General features: G+C 53.9%; 8 protein-coding genes across 8 annotated transcripts; 5 read left to right on the top strand and 3 right to left on the bottom strand.

Moving 5' to 3' along the window:
• The first annotated feature begins 338 nt into the window (after window positions 1–338).
• BO97DRAFT_387680 (OSTA/TMEM184 family protein) lies at window positions 339–2,818 on the top strand. Its single transcript, XM_025693604.1, has 7 exons — window positions 339–685; window positions 806–823; window positions 877–930; window positions 984–1,071; window positions 1,130–2,143; window positions 2,197–2,537; window positions 2,591–2,818. The coding sequence occupies exons 1-7, from the start codon at window positions 579–581 to the stop codon at window positions 2,733–2,735; spliced, it is 1,767 nt and encodes a 588-aa protein (XP_025552928.1). The 5' UTR covers window positions 339–578; the 3' UTR covers window positions 2,736–2,818.
• Window positions 2,819–3,391: 573 nt separating this feature from the next.
• BO97DRAFT_404575 (uncharacterized protein) lies at window positions 3,392–5,731 on the top strand. The gene is made up of 2 exons (XM_025694989.1): window positions 3,392–3,830; window positions 3,955–5,731. The coding sequence occupies exons 1-2, from the start codon at window positions 3,818–3,820 to the stop codon at window positions 5,310–5,312; spliced, it is 1,371 nt and encodes a 456-aa protein (XP_025552927.1). The 5' UTR covers window positions 3,392–3,817; the 3' UTR covers window positions 5,313–5,731.
• Window positions 5,732–6,069: 338 nt separating this feature from the next.
• Window positions 6,070–7,140, bottom strand: BO97DRAFT_423149 (putative pyrimidine 5'-nucleotidase; the record flags this gene model as incomplete). The annotated part of the gene is made up of 5 exons (XM_025696857.1): window positions 6,070–6,242; window positions 6,345–6,770; window positions 6,853–6,888; window positions 6,990–7,002; window positions 7,066–7,140. 5 exons carry the CDS (start codon window positions 7,138–7,140, stop codon window positions 6,070–6,072), a joined length of 723 nt encoding a protein of 240 aa, XP_025552926.1.
• A 412-nt stretch (window positions 7,141–7,552) lies between these two features.
• BO97DRAFT_404574 (uncharacterized protein) lies at window positions 7,553–10,618 on the top strand. Its single transcript, XM_025694988.1, has one exon. The coding sequence runs from the start codon at window positions 7,837–7,839 to the stop codon at window positions 10,402–10,404; it is 2,568 nt and encodes an 855-aa protein (XP_025552925.1). The 5' UTR covers window positions 7,553–7,836; the 3' UTR covers window positions 10,405–10,618.
• Window positions 10,619–13,014: 2,396 nt separating this feature from the next.
• On the bottom strand, window positions 13,015–13,770 carry BO97DRAFT_25160 (uncharacterized protein). Its single transcript, XM_025690852.1, has 3 exons — window positions 13,511–13,770; window positions 13,253–13,422; window positions 13,015–13,151 (listed from the first exon to the last, which is right to left on the bottom strand). The coding sequence occupies exons 1-2, from the start codon at window positions 13,672–13,674 to the stop codon at window positions 13,263–13,265; spliced, it is 324 nt and encodes a 107-aa protein (XP_025552924.1). The 5' UTR covers window positions 13,675–13,770; the 3' UTR covers window positions 13,015–13,151; window positions 13,253–13,262.
• A 922-nt stretch (window positions 13,771–14,692) lies between these two features.
• On the top strand, window positions 14,693–18,423 carry BO97DRAFT_25109 (KH domain protein). The gene is made up of 7 exons (XM_025690845.1): window positions 14,693–15,460; window positions 15,540–15,821; window positions 15,879–16,340; window positions 16,402–16,726; window positions 16,781–17,145; window positions 17,199–17,396; window positions 17,448–18,423. Exons 1-7 carry the CDS (start codon window positions 14,933–14,935, stop codon window positions 18,306–18,308), a joined length of 3,021 nt encoding a protein of 1,006 aa, XP_025552923.1. The 5' UTR covers window positions 14,693–14,932; the 3' UTR covers window positions 18,309–18,423.
• BO97DRAFT_25292 (uncharacterized protein) lies at window positions 18,204–18,911 on the top strand. Its single transcript, XM_025690862.1, has one exon. It carries the CDS (start codon window positions 18,314–18,316, stop codon window positions 18,680–18,682), a length of 369 nt encoding a protein of 122 aa, XP_025552922.1. The 5' UTR covers window positions 18,204–18,313; the 3' UTR covers window positions 18,683–18,911.
• A 277-nt stretch (window positions 18,912–19,188) lies between these two features.
• BO97DRAFT_387667 (alpha-amylase) lies at window positions 19,189–20,975 on the bottom strand (the record flags this gene model as incomplete). The annotated part of the gene is made up of 4 exons (XM_025693603.1): window positions 19,189–19,637; window positions 19,736–19,787; window positions 19,918–20,820; window positions 20,877–20,975. The coding sequence occupies 4 exons, from the start codon at window positions 20,973–20,975 to the stop codon at window positions 19,189–19,191; spliced, it is 1,503 nt and encodes a 500-aa protein (XP_025552921.1).
• Window positions 20,976–21,316: the final 341 nt, after the last annotated feature.

Here is a 21,316-nt window from a genome sequence, read left to right as displayed (position 1 = left end):
TGACGCCGCAAAACAGGCAAAGCGATGCGCGCGCGAGAGATCTCAAGCAGACACAATTGTCTCAGGGCTGATGAAAAGAGTGGTCTTCAGCTAGCTAGGGATGTCCATCAAGAGGGAAGTGCCGGAAGGTCGTCCTGCTCCAATGCGTTTGATAGTTGGGACTCCTAATATGGAGCAGGTTAGTGGTCACCACTGCAGTTAGTTTACCAGTAGTAAATGTAGGGGGAAGAGGAACTTGGCCCGAAGTGGGCTAAACTAGGCGGTGGACGGTGTCTTCGAGACGGGAGCGATGACGGACGGGGCTTGTTGGTGGATAAGGAATGTCCCCATCGTCTACGCAACTCTCACACCGCACACACACACGCACACGACACTGTTGGCTGACCACCAGGCATGCGAGGGGCCGCTTGTTAGACGGCTTTGAGGAATCGCTGGAAGATTTCCTATTATTGTCTATCTTCGCCCGTTGACCGGATCATGCCCTGTTCAGAACTCTATTGCGATTGACTTGCGGAATGCTTTGCCGGTGGTCGCATACATAAGCGTACGCGGACGATCAACCGCGACTTTTGTTAACGATGAGCATCACCACTTCCTCCTTCGGTGGCACAGGCTCGAGTCTAGCTCGAGCTGTAGTGATAGTCGCAGGTGTATCCTCGCTGGTCGCTTCTTTGCTCTCCCTTTTGTATGAAGATGTCCCATTATGAAACCCCTCCTCTCTCCGCACGCCCCCCTCCCCCCTTTGATTCCCAGGCAGACAGTTATCATCACCATGATTTTGACACTAATCGCTTCGCTCGCATAGGTCCATATGGCTTCAAACGTACGTCTATATATCCGCTCGTATAGTCAGATCATGCGCTGATCGGTCGTTAGCAAGAATTACCGAAAACCGTTACTCCAACGCTATGTTGTCCGTATATTGTTGATGTTCGTACCCACATGCTCTTCGGATCCGAGTGGAGCTGACACTGATGGCGCAGGGTTCCCATATACGCAGTGTCATCATGGGCTAGTATTATATCTTCACAAGCGGCAATGTGGCTGGACCCTATTCGTGATGTTTATGAGGTAGCTTTCTGTGTTCTGGTGATTGCGTTCGCCACGGGTTGACAGATTACCTTTCTAGGCATTTACCATCTATACCTTCTTCCAGTTACTTATCAACTTTCTCGGCGGCGAACGGGCATTGATCATCATGACCCATGGACGACCTCCCATTCAGCATGCCTGGCCCCTCAACCACATACTGCCCAAAGTCGACATATCCGACCCCCAAACATTTTTGACCGTGAAACGCGGCATCCTCCAGTATACATGGCTCAAGCCCATTCTAGCCATCATATCCATTGTAATGAAAGCGACCGATACCTATCAAGAGGGCTATTTGGGCTTGAACTCCGGATATCTTTGGACAGGCATTGTGTACAACATCAGCGTTACCGTCAGTCTCTATTCGCTAGCGATATTCTGGGTCTGCTTGCACAATGACCTGGCGCCATTCCGTCCGGTGCCCAAGTTCTTGTGTGTCAAGCTTATCATTTTCGCATCATATTGGCAAGGGTTTTTCCTGTCAATCCTGCAATGGCTGGGGGCGTTATCTAATGGCGTTGCCGGCTACACTCCCGATAATCTCGCGGCCGCCATTCAGGACAGCTTGATCTGCTTTGAGATGCCTTTCTTTGCACTCACGCATTGGTATGCCTTTTCCTGGCATGATTATGCTGACTCAACGATCTCTGCCGCCCGACTGCCTGTCAAATACGCGCTCCGTGACTCGTTTGGCATCCGCGATCTCATCGAGGATACAAAGATGACTATACGAGGTGATAAATACGAGTATAGACTGTTCGATTCCGGCGACCATATTATCGCGCACGCAGAATCCAACTCGCGCGTTCGGCGTGTGATGCATGGTCTGCGGTATGAACGTGGCGGGAAAGCCAAGTACTGGATTCCGACACCCGGGGAGATTAACAGTCGGACACCGTTGTTGGTGGGGTCCGAAGGCAGCAGCCGGGACCGACGCAGCAGCACGCTGAGTCGCATGCATTCTCATAGTGAGATGGAAGAAACCACCCTAGATGAAGATGACGAAAGGCTATTCACGAACGCCCGAGCATTGGAATTTGGCGATTGGAACGTAGGTTACCTTCATTCTCTTACTGACGAGATGCGATGGGCTGATTGAAGCAGTATCCTGTAATCACCGCAAACGAGGTGCCAGCAGAGCAACGTCTAGCGCTTCAACGAAGCTCGCCACAGCGACAGGCATCAGGTGTCATGAAGAAGTCCCGCAAGCACAAAAAATCGCGCGCCTCCAGCGGCGAGGACATTCCCCGTAGCGCAGGAGCCTCTCGCAGTCCGCGTAGTAGCTATGCTGAGCAGAGGGCCAACTCCGCAGCTTCCTATGCTTCTCACCCAAGTCAGATCGTGGATCTTGTTGTTGAGGACCAGAAGGCCGAGGAAGAAGAACGACAGCTTGTACAGAGGGCATTTGGCTCATCAGCGATTGAGCCCGAACACAGGCATTTCCAGTATGTCCCTTTCAGTCCAGGTGAAGGTAAATGACGCTAACCCTCCACGCTAGGAGACCATCGGGCGAACCGGTCGATGAACGGCATGGGGATGATGTCCACGCACTTCACCCACATATGCATGATGAAGAGGAAGAACCCAGGAGACAGGGCTGGGCCTACGGGGATTTGGAAGAAGACAATGTTTGGGGTCGGTAGGAAGTGAGAGGCGAGCTTTAGAATCAATGAAGTTGCATGTATATCGAATGCACCTGGGTAGATTGAAGATTTGAGATCCCCTGATCTCAAACATACATATAGTCATGAGGCAATACACGGGGCCGGGGGTTCGTACGATGATGGTGATGATTGAACTGGAAGCTAGTACCCGAGCCATGTGCTTTTGATTAACCCACCATCATCTGGATCGAGACCGTCAGGGGCATGTGCGCAACGAGGAGTGACGATGTGACGGATGGCCGTCGCTCGGGCTGGTGGTTGGTCGCCCGGCAAATGACGGCCAGCCATTACGCGCCCACCACGCTCCTCCAAGGGGGGAAGCAGGAATGATAGGAGGACTGACATGGTCAAAGATGATGGGAGGACCAACGCCAGAGATGCAGAAGGCTGATCGATAGCCCGACACGCTGGCGAGGAGGGGGTCTCTGCTTCCCCGCTATTGGTGTGCCTCATTGATTAGGGCAACAGGAATGGCACCACGACTGTCACATCTTCGCCCTTATGCTTCCCCCTCATTAGTCCACCCGGAAATGGCTGATGCTCGAGCTTCAATCTGAGGCATGTCGTAGTTTTTACGGAGTAGTGTTAGTCTCTTTGTGTCTTTAGCTCCCTCGTGTAGTTTTGGTCATCAAGTCTTTATCTTGCTGGCTCTTTGTCTGTTTGTCCGTCTTCCTGTTGTCTGTCTCTTTCTCCTCCCTAGCCGTTCTCTCTCCTCTCTCCTTGGAGGCCTGAGTGGGTGTGCTTTTTGACTTTCCCTTTTCCTCCTCTGTTGTAGCTCTCAACTCTATTATTCAATTCTTCGCCGGCTCTGTTTCTCTCAAAAGTCGTCAGCAGCCTGGCCTGACGTCTCGTGTTTTATTTGGCCTGTGTCTCTGTTTGGTCCCCTCCCCCCACTGTCTGTTCGCCCGATCCCCACTGGATGATGGATCAACACTGGTAATGCGCTGGCAGCCATGAAGCAGGCAATTGCACAAGCAGGATCTATATTCACTGGCTGGATATCCTCCTGCTCCTCCTGTCTGCACTCCGGGGATGACGAGAGTTTCTATCATCAACAAGCCATGCAGCGTAAAGGTCTGTCTCCGTCGGTCTAGCCTCTGGTTTGGCATATACATACTCAGCAGAGCCCTAAGTCGGCTAACAGCCAACACAACACAATACAACCTGATAGAACTGACTGAGATTCCTCTCCCTGCAGGTGCTGAACGGGAGATGAAGATATGCCATACGCAACAGCCCCGTCTGATCCCTCCCATGAAGCCACTCGTCTACGATGAAGCTCCCATCCCACGCCCTCTACCCCGGGCCCCATCCTTACCGTCCTGGATGATTGAGAGCAAGAACCGTGCGAGCATGTCGCTGAAGAGAAAGTCTACAGCACCCATCCGCATCAGCGCACCGTCGGATTTCCGACGAGTGTCGACCTCTCTGCCTGACGCAGATGGGTTTTCCCCGTTGGAGCTGAGCTTCAATGTGCCAGGCCGTCAGCTCCCCGATCTTCCTCACTTTGACGAATTCCCACTTGAGACAGATCGTCGCTCACCGATCAAACGGCCTTCGCGCGTCCTACCAGCCGAGAACAGTCGTCTACCCCAGGCGAGAGCCCAACATCGACCGACTTCATCGTTCCAGTTGCCCCGCAAGCCCGTCGGCTCTGGTTCTCGTCGTTCCTCTCTCGCTGCCCACGAATATCTCAATCTTGGAGAGAAACAGACCACCTCCCCCAGCCCCTTCATCCCTCATTTCTCGAGCCGTGGGCAGAGCTCCGTCACCACTGGCCCTAGTACAAGCTTACCATCCCCCATCCCAGTGCCACACTTCAACACAGACTCCCGCCCTCAGCGCCGGCAGCACCATAATGAAGCTACTTCTGCATTCCACGAGCCTCCAAGAACACCCACCAGGCCCAACCTGCAGGACAGGCCCTTACCTTCGATACCAACTGAGGAGAGCCCCTCTTCATCCAGGAGCACAACATCTCATCCCCCGTCAACACCATGCGAGAACGCAGGTCGCCCTCCAACGACCCCCTCAGAGCAACCCGAGCAGACCCCCTCTCGCTCAGGCCGCGTAACGCAGTGGCTATTCCAAGCCAACAGTTCGCACGGCGCAAACAACAACAGCCCCAGCAAGCAGCACTCCCCCGGTACCTCTTGGCTGAAACTCTCTCCCACCAGCGAGAAGGGCCCGTTCCGCATCCGCTCGCGTACCCTCAGCGGATCGACCCTGGCTTCGTCCATCACGGGTCTGACCGGCGGCTTCAAGAGCCCGCCCACCCCGTCTTTATCAAGCAACACGACGGCCACCACTCCTCTTCCTCCTGCTGTTACAGCCCATGCCACGCAGACTTCCATGGACCGTCCAGAGAAAGAAGGTACTGGCCCCAGCCTGGCCAGCCCATTCACCTCCCGCCTGACCGAAGACCGCATCTACCCCACCATCTTCGAAAGCGAGCAACCCCAGCGGCACTCCCGACAGCAGCAACAGGACTACGAGGATTTCCACCCCCAGTACTACGAGAACTACCGTCACTCCGCCGTTGGACTAGCCTTCTGAATCTTGCTTCCGTCGTTGGAACCCAGCCACCTCCTCTCTCGGTTTGTGTCCCTCATTGAAGCGACAGATCCGCCTTTCATGAGATCTAAGCCCTAGCTCCCCTACGCTCGAACACTCTCTCACCACATTCTCTTCCGACCTCCTGCACAATACTTATACACTAGCCCCCTCCGACCTGCAAATCCATGCTGCCTAAACTCAATTTAATGCCCGCCAATGCCTTAATGCTCTGATATACCCCTGCCACCGCATATGCTCCGAAGCTCTGCACTCTGTTCACCACTCGTTTCAGCCCGTCGCGGCTGCTAATATGTCGATACCCCTCGTTCCATGGTCATTCGTTTGAGACTCCACACCGGCGATGCATCGCGTTAGGTATTAGCTTATATAGATTATTCATGTCTTACGCTCGTTTCTAACGCTCTAAATAACCATCGGCCTATTTTGGACAGTGAGGTAGAAGGGAAGCGTACTACTAGGATTCAGTTCCAGGCTCCCGTTGCTAATCCCAACTTGAGGGGTAAAGTAGAGAAAGATTCTCGCCCCTCATCATGACTGGTTGATTTATCTATATACCCCAAATACCAGCAACAAGGATTCCAAAAGGACAGACAAGCGTCACTCGTATTCTTCGTAGCGTCTTCATGCCAAGGCTGTATGTATAACTATACGGGAAGGAAAGAGAAGGTCTATATAATGGGGGAAAGAAAGCGGAGCATGCATCTATAAGCACGAACACCAAAAAAAAACTACCGTCTTAGGACTGTTGTTGCGACTTGAACAAGTGAGGGAAACAGGTCCGCAGCTCCTCCAGACTCGAGATCTGGAATTGCGAGACCGGCTCCGGGGGCGCGGGTAATCCCGGCTCGACGAGGTGGGCGACGGCCCAGCCGCGCTCTGCGGCGTGTTTGGAGTTCAGGCCCGAATCATCTGGTACCAGCGTCTCATTAGCATTTGCGTGCGTCGTGAAACAAACCCGAGCAGCGACGATCCTAATGCAGAAGTGACAAGGCGGGGAAAAGGAAGACCTACCGACAAAATAGCACTCCTCCCGACTCGATGCCGCCGCCTCCCGCTCCGCCTTCTCGTACATCACCTGGCTGGGCTTGCACACCAGCGGCGTCTGCGAGTAGTCGCAGAAGGTGACGCCCTCGAACAGGTCCTCCACCTGCAGCAGCCGCACGACGCGGCGCGCGTGCGTGACGTACGCGTTCGTCAGCAGCCACAGCCGCACCTTGCTCCGGTCGATGTCCTCGAGCAGCCGCCGCAGCTGCGCATCCGGCTTCAGGATCTCGTCCAGCGGCAGCGCGTCGTCGACCTCGCGGTTGAACTCCAGCGGGTCGATCTTGTGGTGCCGCGTCAGCCCCTCGATCGCCAGCCCGTACTCCTTGTAGTATTTCATGTGCAGGTGGTGCGCATCTTCCGTGTTGAGCGAGAGGTGCTTGATGAAGAACTCGTCTGTTCGCGCGGGTTGACATTGCGCTTTAGTTTGGGTTGTTTCTCTGGCAGATTGAGGTTGGGGTTGGGGTTGGTGGCTCACTGATCAGTTTTTGCATCTCATCGTGGATGTTGCATCCTGTGCGCCGCCGGATCGCCGCGGGTGGCCGGTGGTTAGTCTGTGGTCGTTGCGTGATGGGTGGTCTAATATGGATGGGAGGAGGGTTTCGCGGTGTATACCTCGGGAGTATAACTGCGGATGGTGGTAAACCGGTTAGTCACAGAGGTTCGATCATGGTCTTAGAGGAATACATACGCAGTTGTCAATGTCGAAGAAGAACACTGGTCGCGGGTCCAGCGGCGCGCTGGCCGAGTGGTTGGCGGTCGTCATTGCTCGTCGGAATGGAGGGATCTGGCGGTGATACCGAGGGAATGGAGCAGCGCGGAGGGAAGGCAGGAATCGCGGGGTATATGAAGGGGTTTGCACGGCGCGATATGCGCCAAAAGTCAAGGAAGATCGAGAACAGGCCCGTAGAATGGGATGATTCATAGCCGAAGGCTTATGTGCAGTGGATCAGGTCCAACGTAATTGGCAGCGTGGTGGACTCACCAAAGGAACCTTGAAGAGGGAACAATACATGGAATCATTAGGAATGGCGATGATGACTCGTCAGTCAGTCGGCACGGCATTTCCCCGGCGAGTTTAGCGCGTTCGGCGGTTCTTCGAGTCTCGGTCCAAGTAATATAATCCAAGCACTTTTCCTCTCCGCAACTTCACTTTGTTTCTCTTACTTCCCGAATCAATTACCTCGTGTCTGCCACCTTTTGGTCGGCACTTGTCTTCCCCCCCTTTCCCCCTTATACCTTTCACAAAAGAAGAAAAAGAAACAAAGAAACAAGAAGAGAAGTGAAAAAGAGAAGACAGTGACTGGTCTCAGTGTACTGGCGAGGCAGTCAAACTTAATCCTCATCTAAGATTGCAACCTGGACGGGCAATGCAGGAAAACCTGCTCGCTCTAAACCTGGTCTGATTCATCAACTCTCACGGCCAGCATAGATCTCGCCTTGGAGAACAATTTCCTAGATCATGGCAACAGCCCAGCTCTCAGCATCAGGCGGTAGTGTGCCTACTAGGCTATCTACAGGTCAGGAGGTGCAGGAATATGAGAAGATTCTGAGAATAAGTGACGATATCTTTTCTGGAACTCACCCTAGATTGAAGGTTCCTCAGCAGTTTGTGCGCAAGACTGCCTCGCGCAATCCCCCTGCCTCCTCAACCCCATCCCAGGTAAAGACAGGAGAACAGCACAGGGCCTCCCCCAAGAACCAGGCCCCGACCGCCCCTTCGACTGCCAAATCAGCCCACACCCAGAGCGGCGGTGTTGGGAGTAGCTCGTCGGGGGCGGCGACCGGGGCGTCGCGTATCATCCCCAACCCTACCTCGGAAATCGATCCGATCTTCCTGACCAAGTCGGATGATCTCGTTCGAGCAGAGCTACAGCTGCAGCGGCAGAGGGTGGAGCGGGCGCTGCGGGAGCAGCTGGATCAAAGAAGACAAGAAACAAGGCAGAAGGCCGCGCTCCAGGACGCGAAGCCGGACTTTGACGTGTCCGATGTGCTGGTCAAGGCCTTCGAGATGGTCAAACCATCTCCGTCGGCCGACGGCCGTGGCAACGGAGAGCCCGGCGACTCGTTTGACGAGAATTCGTTCTATTCCAGTAGAGCTCCTGACTCTCCTCAGCAGGGAGAACCGCATAAACCATCTCCGGCCCCTCAATCTAACTCTGAGGAGCTGGCTACTGAAGGCCCAGTAGAGAACTATTCAGATGAGTTGCAACGGCTCGAGGCCCTCAACAGAACTGGATCGGATCAGGATATGCAAGATACTTACCCAGTGGCAGGCCATCGATTACCCTATGGTCAGAGGCAGCCGCACCATGGCGAAGTTGACTACGCATCCCGCAAATACCAGGACCCCAACCAAGCGACCGACGCGTTCGAAGAGCCGGAATACTCGCCGCCTGCGCCTGGAATTGCGCCCATGGAGAGGGAAGACAATTATGAGATTCATAGGGAATATCCGAGCGGAACCAAACGACGTGCGCCCGAGGGCCGACCGGCCGACCGAGGCCGCTACGCTCGACGATCGGTATCACCGGGCGACGATATGCGGATCGTACGAAACCACATCACGTCGCCTGCCGCTCCACAACCATCGAGAGTCTCCCCGTTGGCGATTACCAAGGTGTCTTCCGTCCCACAGTCGCGTGCGGACTTCGCTCCGGAGCGTCACACCAGCCCTGATGTTCCTGCCTATCCTTTGACGTCCAGAAAGCGTAGGAGACTGCATGAGGATCGAGTTCGATCTCGTCCATCGTATAAGGCACAAGCCACCGGAGCTGCCGATGAGGCATACATCAAAGAAGAGCCCGTCTCGCCTCCACCGTTTACAGATACCCCCCAGACATACAGAACCCGTCAGCCTCAGGAACGACCTGTGTACATAGACATCGCCTCTCCACAGTATACTCCGGTGGTGGAGAGAAGAGAGCCGCCTCTGAGGGAGCCGGGATACGAGTATGAACTCTATGACGCTCACGCAGATCCTAGCGCCCAAAGGACTGTCTCCAGACTCAGTGTGAGACGTCCGATGCGCGACGATCAAGATCTACGACGAGTCGCCAGTCTACAGCACCAAGCTCGGCAACCAGAATACGCTCGGGAGTATATTGACCAAGCTAGCCCTCATTCTTTGCGTGCAGGATCCTACGCTATCGTGGAACGTCCGCCACAGGACCGAATCCGGTATTATGACGAGCTAGCCCCGTCGTCCGCTCGACACTACGTTCCTGCGGGAGAAGTGCCGATGTCGCCCAGACTCCGGGAGGCATACTACGAGGAGGCCCCGGGTCGCATGATGGCACCGCCTCCGCGGCGGATCGTGGTCGACGAGCACGGTAATCAGTACTATGAGACGGTTCCCGCTCCGCGAATGCAAGCGATGCCTCTTTCCGCTAGCAGAACCCCGCGGGGCGATGTATATGATGACCGTGCGGTGTCATTACGCCACGCGAGCCTGCGGGCGGCGTCTGTCGTTGAAGATCCCTATGGCGGTCGGAGGTACGTACAGGAGATGCCCCCTCCGCCGGCGGCTTACCGACGCGTCACCGACTACGGTCGGCCGGTCCCGGGTGAACGGCGACCTTACGCGGGCGCCGCTGCTGCAACCGTTGCCGCCGGCCCGGAGGACCGGGACGTCTATCCACCGCGTAGCGCCAGCGTCCAAGTGACAGAATATGCCGCCCGCCGGCCTCCGCCGTACCTCAACCTTGACGAGGCCGAACTGCCCCGGGAGCGAATCGTACGGATGCCGAGCGTGCGTCCCCCGTCGGGACGGTACGAGGAGCCGCGCGAGGTCATCCAGCGCGTGGAGAGCGTCCGCCCGGGTGGCGCGCGCGACGCGAGTGTGTATCTGGACGATGGAACCCGGCAGCCGCGCGAATACGTGGAGCGGCCCGTGTATGTTGCAACGCGACCTCTGGCGCGCGAGGAGCCTGTTCGCTACTATGAGGGGGGTGTTCCGAATCCCGAGCGAGTCGTTTTGGAGGGAGCACCGCGGGCGGATGTAGTTCATCGAGTTCCTCCGCGGTACTAAATACTTTTTACTTTCGCATTTTCCGTCTGGTGATTTCGTCCGATGATTTCAACCGATGAACAAAGCCATATATTTTATTGATTTTCAAATCCCGACTCGTTCTTGGGCCTATCTCATTGTACTTACAAAAGCAAGCAAGCAAGATGCTCGGGGGCCCATGCCACTTTATTAGCATGGTGGTGGTGTATAATCTAAATCATGTCGAGCAGCGTTCAATGACACGGAAGAGGCCTCGACATTAGTTCTAACTACTGGTATTATTCTCGATTTCTAATTGTAGTACAAGGATAGAGGCCCCGGTGGCCTACATTATCGTGATAGTCAATGCTTGTCGGTGCGCTCCGCACTCATGGGTGCCAAAGGCTTAGTTCTGGGTTCCTTCTATGGACCTTACAGGCATGACTATAACTACACCCTCCAAAGCTGCTAAATTATGTTGGACGAGGATATATCCTCAACCGACACGGGACACCTTTTCTGGTAGACTAGTGGTTTGCATTGTTTCTGGTAGTGGGGTTACACCTCCCCGAGCATAGAATATATTAATATTGCAATCGCAAACATCCCACAGACGCGTCTCCCTATCTGCCAGCCAATCTCCCCGAATATAGTCCTTATATCTTTTGAGCCTAATGCTCAATACAAGGAGACAAGCCTTGACCAATCGAGATCCATAGAACCTCAACGCTGTGTGTTGGTAGGGCGGAGTGTTCTACAACGACAGCCCCCGGCCCCCCAGAATACGGCTCTGGCCCCGGGCAAATTCGACCCCTGCCTGAGCTAAACACGTATCCTTTATGTGATTACTATTGACTTACACTCTCTTGTTTTCTTCTTCAATATCTGGCTTATAGCAGGGTCATCCTGATTTTGTTGCTGGCTCAAGTGATGGCAGGATGTATTGAATCAGTGCGTGGAAGCACCGTCGGAACCTGTTCCTACTCCGAGTCGTAGATCCATTGCCAGTACAGGCAGTACAAGTAGTCAACAGTTACAACACCTGTCACATCTGCCTATCCACCCGGTAGGAGCAGTACTGCAAGACACAGAATGATTGATAGATAGACAACACTTACACCTGCTTCACCTACTTTACTTACCGTAGTCGACCCACCCAAGGTATATAGTGAATGACGTCGTTGCACGGTTCGCGTGTCGAGATCGATCCGTCGGGTACGACCTATCTATTTACGAGTGATTGTCAGATCAGGTATCGATTACTTCCTGTTTATACGAGGTTAATTGAGAGTCGAAGGGTCATCTTGGATCCATGGACATTCCGGAGATTTCCTGGTTTTACCTGGGGTGTGGTAAATCGGATGAGAGGGGATGGGATGGGGGTTTTTGGGACTCGGGGGATGCATTGATGGGTTGAGCTTTTGGTGATTATGACTATGCTGTGTTACTTGGGTTGACCTTTGGTTGGTTGTGCTGGGGAATTCTTATGTTGATTTGCTTGGGTGGTGGTGGTGGTGGTTGGTGGTGGTTGGATGGGGTGAGGATTATGGTGGTTTCTATGGATGGGTACGCCGTTGAGCCCGTTGTGTCGATGATCTGGATAGGTCGAGATTGCTGATCTTTTGATGATAACGGTGACTCTGTAGGCTGGCTGCGGAGCAATGACTTGGTGCAGGGAGGGGGATGTGGAAGGAGGAGAGGCGAGCGGAGAGGGAAGGGAGGAGGGGGCGATTGCAGGTGGCTCTCCTCTGGTGAAGAGAAAAGTGTCTGACACTCTGACTAGTCGTGTTTCTTCCTGGGTTTGCCGGGCGGAGACAGTCATGATACACGGTGACGCAAGCTCGGGGGGGTGTTTCACCACGCTCAATCCGGTTTATACCTGTGCAAATGGTGGTGGTGTTGGTGGTTAATTTGTGGTCGGTCCCAGTTAGACCATAGACAAAGAGCCTGGGGTATTCGCCCTTGCAATACTTAGTTGAACTGGTGGATAAGTTGTAAATTCCAGCCCGTTTCCTGGGAGAATCGGGATCCAGACTGGTATGTACAGTAGTACTACCTATCCTCCTGTTGTTATGTTTGTGTGGATTGATGCAGCACCAGCAGAAGCTCGAATGGGTTGATTCTTACGCGTGGCAAATTCGAACGCAACTCTCCCTGTGATTGTTCAGCCCCAATTGATCTGCCCATAATGGACTCGAGGTGCATCCAGTAGGAAACGGTCCAGTCCAGACCATTCGTTGGGGCAAGGAGAGCGCCCCCTCATGCTGTTCTGTTCGATCAAGGAAAGTCAGGCAAAAAGAGCTGGATAAGCCAGACTGATCTGCCCTTTCCTTGCACTTCCGAGCTTGGATCTCCGGCTCAACCGGGTGAGGGATTCTTTCTGACCAATGACCCTCGCCCTTAGTCTGGTGGTGTCACTGCAAGCCAGAAGACAATTCTTCTTCAACCTCCCTCCCTTCTCTCTCCGCATTCCATAGTATGATAGATCCAGGTTGACAGCAAGCATGCATATACAACCACTCGGAGGGAAACCAGTTGGCCGGCCGTCCAGCACCGCTAAGACCACACGTGACTGTTTAGAGTCGCTTGTAACGCCCAAAGAGGCAAGGCGCGTGGCCCGTGCTGAGCAATCGATGATGAACGCAAATCAATCGTTCTTCTGCTCAGAAGACGATGAATGCCTTGACCCGAAAGGCTGCGCATCCCCGGCTCCTCTTTCAATGTAGAACACAAGAGCAGTGAGAGTGAGGGAGGGTCTTTGGGCAGGAATTAAGTTTCCTTTTGAATTGCTGGGCACGCACAAGAGACGGTTTGGCTTCCTTGTCAACAGGGGAATCCCAGCCCGTTTCCCCAGTATGTTTGGGACGGACGGGATGGAATGTTGACTGACCTTCAGTAAATCAGGCGTCAATTCGGTCCGTCCTAAGTATATCCTGCCATCCACAACGGGGGAGTGTATTATTTTTGGGATGAGAAAGAAGGGGGTGTGGGAGAGGGATGATGGACTGATCTCTAGTTGGACTAGTCAGGATGACGATGACTATTATAGTATGGAGGACTCTAGTAAAGGTTAGTCTGCTTCTGGTCACGATCGTACTTTGGCTAGACGATGCCAACATTGGGCCTAGACACTGGGCTGAGTACCCGCCTTTGTCCCGCTAGATCAATGAAGAAGATGAAGAAGAAGGGGAGGGAGACAGGAGCAAAATGCAGACACCTCGTCGAGAGTGTCGAGGAGAGAGGGTCATTTATAGCACAAGTAATCAATCCTAAGAATAAGCACGAGGTAGCTCCGAGAATGAGTTTCTCCATTGGATTGCTAGACGGACTGACTGGTTGATTGATTGATCGATTAATTGACAGAATTGATTGACGGATTGGATTGTGGATTGATTGATTGAGTTGGCTGTCTTGTAGACGGTCGGTAGGATGCCTGAGGAAGACTCTTCTTTCCTCAACCCATTCTATCAATGCCCTTTCTTTTCTTTTTACTTCTTGTGATGAATGGATGGATGGATGGATTCATTCAACTCTACTTGCTTGCTTCAAGGTTACTGCTTGCTTGCTTGCTTGCTTGTTGGACTCCGGACTCTTTTCAATTATTCTCTCTCTCTCTTGCCTGTCTGCCTGAATTCAGCCAGAGGAATTCCTCCCTCTCCTCCCCCCGTTCTTCTGATTCATTCCTCCTCCTCCCTTCTGAACGACTGACTAAAAGCTGAATCGATTGGCAAGTTCGCGCAGTCCAAAAAACCCAACCCGTTTTTGTTGATCGATCGACTGCTTTTTCCTCGTTTTCCCCTTCCCCTTCCCATTCCCTTTTCCTATTCTCGTTTTCTTCTTCCTACACTTCATCTTATCGTCTGTCCTCTTTTGCCCGTACAATTGGAACCTAGATTGGTTCCAGTCGGTATATTTACCTTATCGTATTTCTTTCTTTCCCGCTTTCTGTCTCTCTCTCTCTCTCTCTCTCTCTATCTTTTCTCTTGTTGGTGTTCTTCCGCTGTCCACTCAAATCCACCGGGCACTGTCCTCGATACCCGTTTTGGCCTGTGGACGTGCTTGATTGCCTTTTTCCCATTTTCCCACCCATTCCGGATTACCCAAAAAGGCGCCCTTTCGTCGTTGACTGCCTCAGTCCTCCACTCCCTCAGTTCCTCTAAGTCTCTCTCACAAGTCTCTCTTCAGTCTCCCTCTTCCCTCCCACACTCCCTCCCTCACACTCCCTCCTCCCCTCCCCCCCCCAAACCCAAACTACCTTAACCTACCGTCTCAACACCACCACCACCACCACCTCTTCTTCTTCCTTTTTCCTCCTCCTGCGCCCACCACCCACCCCCATCCCTGTCGAGAACGGCGACAACAACCCTTGTCTGCCCGTCTCGATCTTCCCTTCTGCACCCACCCCGTCTTCTCACTCTTTCTTTATTTGCCCGACTTCTTTACTCACCCTCTCTTTTCTCTCCTGCCCCTCCTCCGGTTCGTTCGCCATTCTCTTCCCTCCGCTGCTCGACCCTTCCCCTCCTCTCCCCTCGACTCGTTCAAGGGGCCAGAGACTCAACCCGCCCTTGCCATGCACAAGATCTCCAATTTTACGGGCCAAGCCCGTCATGGCTGGGAGCGAATGACGCCTACCTTCGGCATGTCTCGACCGCACACCGATATGAGCTCCCACTCCCTCCGTCGACCGCATGGCGCACCGCCAATGACTCCTCCCACCGGCATCGATCCCACCGTCAACCTCTCCTTCAACGTACCCTTCTCCTCCACCTTGGCAGGTCCCGACGCCGACGATGTCCTGCATGCGAGTCCTGGTGCCCTGCAGCGCTGGTCTTTTCCCGAAGGCACCCCGGAGGGTACCCCTGTCCATCAGCTCCCCGTTCATGCCAGCAATGTGGAAGCCCTGCGGAGGTTATGTCGGCAGATCACTGAGAGCAGTAACGGACGAGTCGAAGCGGTTGTGACATCTTCCGAGCCCAAAACGGTTCCCTCCCTACAACGACGACCCCAGGGGTTGGCGACGAATGTCTGTATTACCGGTGATGGGGAGACAGTGCGCAAAATGCGGGCGAGAGTTCTGAACGAGACTCCAATCTTGCTGGTACGGCCCCGATGATGGACCTCTCTCGCCACGGCGACTTGTGCTTGCGTGCTCAATACTGATAATTCTGGCTCAATAGCGTTGTGCGACCGTGGATGTCGATGTGCATCTCATCATTGATGGGTCGACCAAGAATATTCGGTCGAGTGTTCTGGAGCATCTGGACACCTTGGCTGCCTACACCGGTACCGATATTTTCCTCCTCAATCCGAAGATTCGCGACAATGATAGCGCCGTGATCTCGTCTTATGGCTATGCGTCGGACAATGGGCTGGACCAGCGGTTCCGAGTGTCTATCTACGGTGACATGGAGAGTGCGGAGCATGCCAAGACTCGGGTCTTGATCATGATCGATCAAATAGTACGTGCTTCTGGTGGCGAAGGGGACAGTTGAACTTACTAACAGTTTTTTTTTTAGCTCAAACGTCACGTGGATGCCATGAAGCTGGAGCTCACCATGCACACCTTGGTCTGCGGTCGCACTCGGAAGAACATCAAGCTGATCGAAGCGGCAACCGGAACCGCCATTTACTTTCCTCCGCCATTCCCGCGCATTTTTGGATATACGCCCCCCGGTACTCACCGTCGCAGTGAGGATGAGGTTTATATCACGGGTGATACTCAAGAGCAGATCGCTCGCGCCAAGCAGAAGTTGCGAGAGTTGGTTATGGGAGTCAAGATCTACGTGAAGGACGTCATTGTCAACTCCAACAAGATCGACAACATCTTGCTCGATCGTCTCGACAAAGTCCGGAAGGTGATGGAGATGAATGGATCCTACGTTCACTTCCCCCAGCTGGGAATCCAGCGGGGTGTGGTTCGCATTCAAGGCACTGAGGTTCTGCACGTCGAGCGCACGGTTCGCGAGATCATGGCTCTGGTATGTGGTGCATTCATTGGGTGGGGTTCATGCTGTGGGAGTGACTAACTGACCGCTATAGGCTGGCCAATTCTACAGTGCCTCGTGGTGGATCATCATGCCAGATCCTTCTCAAGGTGGATTTCGGGCCCCTTCCGCTACCGACGTCCGTACCATGCTCTCCGACATCTGCAGTAACTCGGGTGCTGAGGTCAGCTTCGACAACTTGACTTTTACCATCAATGGTTCCGACGACGCTGTCAAGGCAGCGATGATGGTAATCAACCAGATCCCATTCGTCCAGCGGAGTCAGTATCAGATGCGCGTGAAGATTGAGCTCGCGAACGAGCACAAGGAGTTCGTCAGTGGCAAGAAGAACGGCAAGATTAACAAGATCATGGGACAGAGTGAGTTTTCCGAATGGATCTGCTTGCATGGAGTGAAGTACTGATCCAGGCTAGGCAATGTGCAAATCATCTTCGATGGCTTCAACGAGTACAACTTCTATATCGATGTATGCGGCAACCAGTACGAGTCCACTAAAAATGGTCTGGATCTTGTTGAACAGGAGATGCCCGCTTCGATCTCCTTCCATGTGCCTGACCAATACCACAAGCGAATCATCGGGATTGGTGGGCAGCATATTCAGCGCATCATGAAGAAATATTCGGTTTTCGTCAAGTTCTCGAATGCCATGGACCGCGGCGGCATGGGCAAGGAAGATGATGATATCAAGGTCGACAACGTCATCTGCCGGACTCCTGCACGCAATGCGCAAAGTCTCGACTTGGTGAAGCAGGAGATCATGGACATGGTCGAGAAAGTTGTAAGTCAAAATTTTCCCAGTTCGCCGATGACTTTCATCTAATGCTTCGATAGGATGCCGAGTACGTCTCCGAACGAGTGGTTATCAACCGTTTGTATCACCGTGAACTGCTCGCCCGCATCTCGGAAATCGATGAACTTGAGAAGAAGTGGAATTGCAAGATCGAGTTTCCCAGCACCGAGCTTGCTAGCGATGTCGTGAACATCTCTGGACCAGAGTACCAGGTTCCGCAGGCGGTTGACGCCTTGTTGGTATGTCATATCCCGCCATTACTCCGGGCACAGCGCTAACAGATTTGGCAGGGAATGGTTCCTGAGAGTCACGAACTCCTCTTCCAAAGTTCTGCCGAACTGCGCGACTTTTTCAAATCGCCTGATTTCCGTGAGGATGTCTGTGCCAAGTTGAAGGAACAATACGAGGTTGATACCACTGTGGATACAACTTCGGACCTTCCGACATCTGACAGTGCCTCGGGCTCCTCTTCGCCCACTTTCGGGCCTGAAGACCGCGTAGTGCTTGGATACACCCGCAACAATGCGGGTGGACTGAAGGATGCCATTGATTTCCTGATCTCACGTCTGGTGGGTCACGGACTCGATGCGACTACCGTCAAGGGCGCCATCCCGCGACCCAAGTCTGACTCTTTCGAAGAGTCCCTGCCCTTTTTCGACTCGAAGTTGTTGCAGCATGCGCCTGCGCCCATCGCCACCGATTCTCCCACCCGACCTAACTTCTCCGACGAAACCAGCGAGCGCGGGTCCATTTTTGAGCGACTGCGCAAGCCTGGTAGCATCTCTTCCTTCTCCTCGTTCATTGGTCGCAAGAACCATTCGGCCTCTCCTGGATCATTCTTCAAGCATGCGTCCAGCAATGCGTCGAAGGCATCCTTGGTCTCTATGGAGTCCCGAGACAGTGGCTATCGCAACCCATGGAACGACTCCGGCGTGAACCTTGCCGAGGACGACCTGCCGGTCCTCGGAAGCTCTCACAGCCACAGCAGCAGCAATGGCTGGCCCGCGCGCTTTGACACGAAATTTCCATTCGGTACCGCGCCAGGGGACATGACACCCAAGCATGACCCGCGCGCCTCTTTTGACAGTGGTCGTCCTAGTACTTCCAATTCTACTTCTGGATACCCGGCCCCAATCGGGCCACCGCGTTAAAATCAATGTCAATTTGCAGCAGTATACCCCAAGAGACTTTTAGTGTTTTTTTTCTGCCGTTTTTTTTTCTCTCCATATTTTTGAGATTTGTTGTCAGCGATTCGTGTTTTCGGATTCTACTTGATACCACAGAGTGCATGCATGCAATCAAGACGCCACAGGAAAAAAAGATATATAACAGGAAACGGAGGAAAGACAAAAGAACAAGGGATTGTTGTGTTGAGATCACCTATTCCTGGTTTTGTTGGATCTTGCCTCCCGGTGATATTCTCCTCTCTGTCATTAGTTGTGTTTCTGCCAGATGTTTGTTGTTCTTTCTCGATCTTGTTGAGTTAAGCCATGGTGAGGGATATCCATCGGGGGTCTTGGAGTGAGATATCATACGGGAACCAAACACACGGCTGGTGGATTTTGCCCGAATTCCTTCTTTATTGAAACATTTCCCAGATATGATACCAAGTGAAACGAAGGTGTATGCACGGATTGCCATTCTGCCCTTTGCCAGTATTGTTGTGTTCTGCTCGTGTTTGTGTTTGCGTTGGATCGTTATATACCTGAAGATATCCAGTGGTTTGCTTGTAGGGGCAGCAAAGTATGACTTGTTTCATTTGGATGTGCTCTTTCTCCCTCTCTCCTGTAGATCAATAATGTAGTAGTATACCTGGAAGGAAACGCCCCATTGTCACCAAAGTGACATCCCCTCCCTCCCTGGGCCTGCCTGTAACAAGATGCCCAGCTAGAGTCCGGCTTAAAAAGACTCTCTCTCTCTCCTTCTAACACTCCTTTCACTCCCAGAGATAAGCGTTCCGGGGGAGAACCCCCGGACCCCCCTTCTCTTTCAGCTTCCCAGCCCTAGTCTACCAGAAAGAACCGAATACCCCTAGAACCCACAAAGTCCAGACCCATTGAGGTACTTCACAGGATAAAACACCCGCGGCGCCCCCGCCACAAACTCCACGGGAATCACCCCGCCCGTCGCCGAAACATGCCGCTCGCAGCCTAGCATCTCCATCACCTCCGTTTCAGGGTGGTACATCCGCGTCACGTTGACCTGGTAGTTCCCTTCGCTGCCGCCGCCGCGGTTCGAGAACGCCGACACGATCTGCATCCCCTCCGTCCCCTTCCGCGTGATGTACGTCGAGCCGTCCAGGTACAGCGTCTCGCTGTGGTTGGTCGGATACCCCGCGTCAATTTTCAGGGCGTGCGCGCGGAGGTGGTTGAGGGTTTGGGTTATTGTTTGTGTGGTGGTTTGGGTTTCCGGGGCAGGGGCCGGGAGCATCCACAGGGGTGCGTTGGCGGTTTCTTGCGTGCGTTCGCTGCCTTGGTATACTATTTTCGTTTGCGTGTTATTGGGGGCTCATGGGATTTGCGGCTGGCTTGAGGCTGAGGTGGAAGGGAAGGAAGAGGGGGGGGGTTGCTGGACTTACCGATGGGGATGCCGTCCGTGAGCAGGGTGAATGCTAATGCGTTTTGCGCGAGCTGTTGTGGTTCTGGTTAGTTATCTATCATGTGGTTGTGAGGGGGTAGGTTCTGAGTGGGGGAAGGGAGGGCTGCGCGTAGCACAGGATCTATATTGATGGCGTCTGTGTTAGAACAAAGGGCAACTTACAGCAGTATCATTCTGAAGCGACGCAAACCGCGGCACATCGTGGTTCTCGAGGAACGTTGCCAGATGCGTGTAGTTGTCGCACTTCTCGATCGCCGTCTGCAGACTGTTCACCAACCCCGGCATGTCGCCGCCGGGCGCGAACGCCATCGTGATGGGCTTATAGACCGCGTAGTTGAGCAGGCCCGAGACCGCGTCGTCGTACTCGCACATCGTCGTCGCGTCGACCGAGTCCACCTCCCCCAGCGTGAACACGCCCGCCGCCTGCGTGAACTCCCGCAGGAACCCGCGGTCCATGTGCTCGGTCGCGGCGATGCGGAGCCCGTCGATCGAGTACTCACGCACCAGCTCTTGCACCCAGCTCTGCAGGGTGGCGGACACCTGCGCGTCCTCGGTCTTGAGGTCGGGCAGCGCGACGGGTCCGCTGGCAAGCCAGCAGTTCTGTGTCGCGGCCCCGTCTCCTGCTGCGTCATCACTGATGTTGCAGTAGGGGTGGTAGTAGTCCTCCTTGTCGAACGGGTGCAGCCGTGTATAGTCGATCACCACCGGCTCGTCGTCCCTCGTGCTGACGGCTTGCGCCATGTTGTTGAGCACCACCTCCACCATCAGGTACATGTCCCGTCGGTGGAGCTCGTCGGCCAGTGCGCGCAGGTCGTCCGCGCTCCCGAAGTGCCCGTTCAGCGCGTACAGGTCCTGCGGCCAGTGGCCGTGCCATGCCTCTCCGGCTGTTGTCGTCTCGGCGATGTTCTCCACCACCGGCGAGATCTGGATCGCCGTGAAGCCGAGGTCTTGGATGTAGTCGAGGTTCTCCTTAATCCCGGCCCAGGTCCCGCCGCAGTATTTGCTCGTGTCGCACGCTGTGTCTGGTGCGCTGTTTGGGCGTGCGAACCTGTCCGTTAGGACTTGCTGGTTGGGGTTAGTTGGGTTGTCTGGGACTCCAGAGGGCAGGGGAAGGGGCGTACGTAGATTGAGCGCTGTGTCCAGTCGTCGATTGATGGAGTTGCCAGCGCTATGCTGGCTATGGTGGTTAAGAGTCCACCTTTGTAGATGAGGCGGGCCATCTTGAAAGTCTACTTGTAGAGATGACGAGACCCTTGAGGTGTAGGGTGGAGGACCCTAGGTGTATGAAATAGTCTCGAGGATAGTGTGTCGAATGCCAAGGTAAGCAGCAATTGACCAAGGTGGGAGGAAAAAGCCCTCTGGCTGTGTCTGTATCGCTGGGCAACGCATGTTTATATAGTCTGGATCTGGTGGTCAAGCCCTTGCTGTTCAGCTTTAAGCATAGAGGACTTGTTTTGATGAGAGCATGACGTTTGGGTTCACCCCTCACCTTCAGACTGAGACAGACGTGCACACATACCATTTGAACATCAAGGTAGCCTAATCAGTGAGGTTCAAGAAT

Source organism: Aspergillus homomorphus (assembly GCF_003184865.1).
Source record: "Aspergillus homomorphus CBS 101889 unplaced genomic scaffold BO97scaffold_11, whole genome shotgun sequence".
Taxonomy (NCBI): Eukaryota; Fungi; Ascomycota; class Eurotiomycetes; order Eurotiales; family Aspergillaceae; genus Aspergillus; species Aspergillus homomorphus.
This window is presented reverse-complemented; position numbering and strand designations above follow the sequence as displayed.